The sequence below is a fragment of the Penaeus vannamei genome, chromosome 38, assembly GCF_042767895.1.
Source record: "Penaeus vannamei isolate JL-2024 chromosome 38, ASM4276789v1, whole genome shotgun sequence".
NCBI classification, from domain to species: domain Eukaryota; kingdom Metazoa; phylum Arthropoda; class Malacostraca; order Decapoda; family Penaeidae; genus Penaeus; species Penaeus vannamei.
This window is the reverse complement of record NC_091586.1, coordinates 584,653-589,652: the sequence shown is the minus strand read 5'-3', so window position 1 is coordinate 589,652 and position 5,000 is coordinate 584,653. Positions and strand designations below refer to the sequence as shown.

Genomic DNA, 5,000 nt, shown 5'->3' with positions numbered 1-5,000 from the left:
TTGTAAAAAAGGATAAAAAAGTGATGCCCTTGCAGAAGAACTGCTTCTATGAAAGATATATGTTTTAATGAAGATGTAATGATGGTGAAAAGTAAATCTGTTAATGTTAGAAGATGTTATATGTCAGTATATATGTTCATTTTAGCTTCAAGCCTTCATATGTCATTACAAGGAAAATATCCCACTTCTTTTTATTCTACACTTACAGTAAGTTTTGACAAAGCAGGAAATTGAACTTCTAATATACTGACAGCAACATTCCTTGCAAGACAAATTTTTTTCTTTCTATTCTCTTTCTCTCTCTCTCTCTCGCTCTTTTATATATACATGTATATATATCCTTTTGTATAAGCTGCAAAAGCTGTTACATCAGATGACTGGAATGCTATAGTGAAAATGTCATAAAAATGCTGGCCAAGCTGAGCTTCAACTCACAAGACCATATCTTCCTTATGTTGTTGTGGTCGTTAAATTGCCGCCTGTTGTCTCTAGCTTCGTGAGCTTACCGTTGGGAATTTAGCTAGCATGGTTCATTTCATCTCTCAAGAAGTGTGATAAACGGTTTGCATTTAACATCTAACAAAATGTCATATTTTTCTATACCTGAGAGAGGGTTAAAATACTTTTATTCATTATTTTTTTAAAGATCAAAAGAAAAAAAAAGAACTGATAAAGAAAAATTAAAGAATGTAAAATAATGATAATAATAATAATAATCTTAGAAAAAATAATATATATTTCTCTTAAATATCATTTTATTAAAAGAACACCACCCATTAATGAAATTCCTCACTGTTGCAGATTGAATCCCAAAAACTGAAATGGACGGCAACCAGCAAAGTTGGCTCCCTCGACAACAAGGACCACAAACCCGGCGGTGGCGATAAGAAGATCGAAACCCAGAAGCTGAACATTAAGGCCCAGTCCAAGATTGGCTCAAAGGACAACATGAAACACAAGCCTGGAGGCGGTGATATCCAGGTAAGGAGTAAGGCATGGAATGTGTGAGTTTGCGGAAGAAAACATATATACGTATATGATAAGGGAAGGAGCATTATATTGAATCCCATAGGTGTTGGACTCTTGTTTTTTGTTTTGTTTTTTTTTCGTTTCAATAAAATTGTCATTTTATTAGCTATCAGGGGCATATACAGGGGGATGCTTTAGTCAAAGTGAAAGAAAGAAGATTCTTTTTTCCAATGGACCCCTTACTGTTCTGTGCATTACCCATCAGTTTGCATCATTATTGTAGAGTAGAAACAGCTGTGTATATTAATTACATAATCTTGATATTATAGTAGTATGGTAAAGAGTATTTATTTTTTTGTTTACCTATCATGCATTCAGTATTTTGATTATAGAATTTTTGTATTATAAAAACGTGAATAGCGTAATTTAGGTGGAGCTATCATGTATCAAATATAGAGTATTAAAAGCTGAAAATCTGCACCGTTTCGTGAGTCTTTTTTTTAATGCAGGTGTTCTTTGAGAATGAAATAGTTCTTTGCTAATGAAGTGAAGAACAATATTATAATATGACTTTAGTTAGATTTAATTCATTTGTAATTACACATCCATCTGTACAACTGGAAATACATAATGCAGTACAGTTTACATTTAAGGCACAACAAGAGACCACATCTATGGGAAGTAATGCCTCAATAAATATCATGTAGTCGTGAATGCAACCCTCTCTTTGTGTAAATCCTGCCTAGCATTGTATATTTTACTTTCTTTGTAAGGAACGAACTAGTACCACAGATATTTTTCAATATTACCGCTAACTTTCTATACTGCAGTGCGAAAAGTTCAATTTTTTCCTGTTAGCGCTAGTGGAAAAACTGCCATTGGTAAATATTCATAGAAAATAATGATAAGGAAAGCAAAAATAGTTTATATTTGTATGTATATTGTCCCTCATTGATTAAGCAAAATCTCCTCATTGCCAAATATGAAAAATTGAAAAAGGATCCTGGCATTTAACGTAGTCCCAAAAGATTTAATAGTGCTAGGAATAGTTTAATTAGACCTGCTTTAAGACTTTGAAAAGAGAGAGAGAGAGAGAGAAAGAGAGAGAGAGGGAGAGAGAGAAAAAAGAAAGACGAGAGAAATATGTGAGTAGAAATTACAATTTATAAAGGAAATCCTTATCATGAGTAGGTAGTCAGTAGATTATTGCAAAATCATATATAGTATTGATACTCTGAATTTTGCTTGTATTAGTAGGCCCATTTTACTTCTGACTATTTCTTTTGAATCACTCAGTTTTGTATTCAGTGGCTATTGTATCTCTCTGTAAATACCAGTCAGAAGAAAAGGAAATAGCCGGTAAAAGTGTGGGAGTACTATCATTTCATGTAGCATTTTAGCACTGTATTTTCAGTATTTTTAAGGATAACTTTACACAAAGACAGAAGAGTAAATAATGGTGTAGTTCATCAATTTTTTTTTTGAAATGTGTATATCATAGGAGAGTTTTTGATGTGAAAATTCAAGTTTTCGTTACTTAGCTTAGTTTAACTGTTGCTTATACTTTATTTTCTTAATGAAATTAAAGACAAAGCTATCTAAGTATAGCATTCATGATATCATTTGTGCATGTTTAAATATTTAGTCTCAAAGTAATTTATTCTCATATTATTTATTTTGTTTTTTGTGTGTTCAAAGTGCTTGAACCTTCAGTGCCTTTCAAGGAAAAATATTTCACTCTTCAGTCATAGTAATATATTTTGTCTGAGTATACAGGGATATTGTAATCTGAGCACTCTGCCACTTTCTCTATCTCAGCATACAAACACTAACACCTATGCAGAAATTATTACAAATCCACAAAAGTAAAACACATACAAGTAGATGCATTAAAAGGAACAGATAACACAAACAAAAACAAAATTACACAGAAGGTCACATAAGCACCCACAGATTTAGAGAATTTGCACACACACACAAACACACAAACACACACACAAACACACACACAAACACACTCACAAACACACACACACATACCCAAACACGCACATACAGATACACGCATACATACACACTCAATCACACATAAACACACTCAATCACACACAAACACACTCAGTCACACACAAACACACTCAGTCACACACACACACACACATTTAAACTGATCTGTTTCCTGTGCTCTCCTACAACTAAATTATTCTCCTTCTGCCACCCTAATGCTGTGGCTACAGAAGAAGAGTGCAAAATCTGAGGGAAAAGTAAGTTTGTGTAGTGAACCACGTGTTTTCCATATGCACTGCTTTTGTCGTTAGGTTCTTTGGCATTGACGCAGCTGTGTGAATGTGATGTGTTATGAGAGAATAAGCAATAGTACTCCTTCCCTGTTTGTGACTGAGGTAAGTCCGTATGCATTTGATGGCCTGCATGTGTGTTGTATGTTATGTTGAAGGAAATTAGAGAGTAAGGTAATCTGCTTCCCATCATTATCCTGTATCCATAAGAATCATTTCATGTGACTGATGATTTATGGGAACTGCAGCGGTAATGTTACTTCATAAGCCAGGGCTCGTACTTATGTGAAATTTGTTCCAACACACTCCTCTCTCAGCAAACAACTCTTCAGCTCAACTCTCTCTCATCACCAGTAGATTGTTGTTATCACTGTGAAATCATTTCAGAAATCTACTTTGCAACCTTCTAACTTGACAAAATCTTGTTAGCACATGTAGATGATCACAGACTTAAAGAAAAGAATGATAGATATAGGAAAAAAATATGTATGAAACCAATTTTTTATAATCCAAAAATACACTGCAGTATCTCCTAGTAATCACATGTTATTAGTGCTTTGCTCTAAAAGATTGTACCCCAGAGTAAAAGGAATGCTGGCTGCGGAAGCTTCACTTTCTGTTAGCTCCGAGAACGTCTTTGTTCCTTTCACTATGGTCCTGAATGTACTGCTCTTGGAAATAGTGGGGGAAGAGCATATTAGGTTCTCTTTTGCTATTGTAATAATTTATGAATTACTATTTATTTCTTTTGCCTTTATCCCTTTAAGCTTTAGATAAATGATTTCTAATGAGAATCAAATTTCGTTAAGATAGAAAAAATGATAATTTAAAAAAAAATACTAGCTTGCTGCACCCCCTGCTCTTGCCCAACAACATTCCTGCACTTTTGTTACTTCGCTATCTCACTTCTTTTTCCTTTTCCCTTTTTTTCTTTTCTTTTTTTTTACTTTGCACTCTTACAGATTGAGCAAAAAAAACTGGACTTCAAGGAAAAGGCATCCAGTAGAGTAGGCTCACTTAATAACGTTAAGCACAAAGCTGGAGGTGGCGATAAAAAAATATTTGATGACAAGGATTACCTCAGGCAGATGCAAGGCTCACCCTGCAAAACTCCCACCAGTAAGGCCTCATCAGAAGCCAATTTGTCTCGGACACAGGTAGGATCCCTCGGAATGTTTGAGTTCGGGATTGTAAGGAGGAGGTCTTCGAGTGTGTATTCATTCTTTCCTTCTTCTCTCCCTTTTTATGTTGGTTTTTGTAATTCTTTTAGTTTTCAAGTTATATTTCATGTTGATAGTTCTCTATTTGGTTCTGTTTATGTATTTATAACATGTACTTCTGTATATTTTTGTCATATTTCCTTTCTTTCTTTTCCTTTTTATGTTATTGCCTAATGGAGTAATATGAATATCATTTTCATTTTCTCTTCTTGTTGTTATTTTCATTTGTACTCTTTGGTAGTTTTATTAATGATCTTTTCTTTAACTATTACGTTATTTCTTAGGTAAATGTGTATTTTTTTCTTTCTTTTCCCTTCTTTTTAACACCTAAATTTAGGTAATTAAGTATGTATTGAGAAAAAAAAAATCATCAAATATTTTCAAATCCTCCTCAACAAGAAAAACTTTTTTTTTCTTTTTTTCTTTAAAACATTCTCATAAGAAATATGGGTAATTTTGGTCTGCAGACTTTCAGCACAAATAATTATCATCAGCTTAATGAGTTAATTTATGA

The 5,000-nt window shown here is 33.4% G+C and overlaps 1 protein-coding gene across 1 annotated transcript in view; it reads left to right on the top strand.

Moving 5' to 3' along the window:
• Positions 1-5,000, top strand: part of LOC113824507 (axoneme-associated protein mst101(2)) — a 30,413-nt gene that overhangs the window by 20,142 nt on the left and 5,271 nt on the right. Inside the window, exons 7-9 of the mRNA XM_070116209.1 lie at positions 802-981; positions 3,207-3,233; positions 4,229-4,423. Coding sequence (XP_069972310.1) covers positions 802-981; positions 3,207-3,233; positions 4,229-4,423 — 402 coding nt within the window. The remainder of the gene's footprint in view (positions 1-801; positions 982-3,206; positions 3,234-4,228; positions 4,424-5,000) is intronic.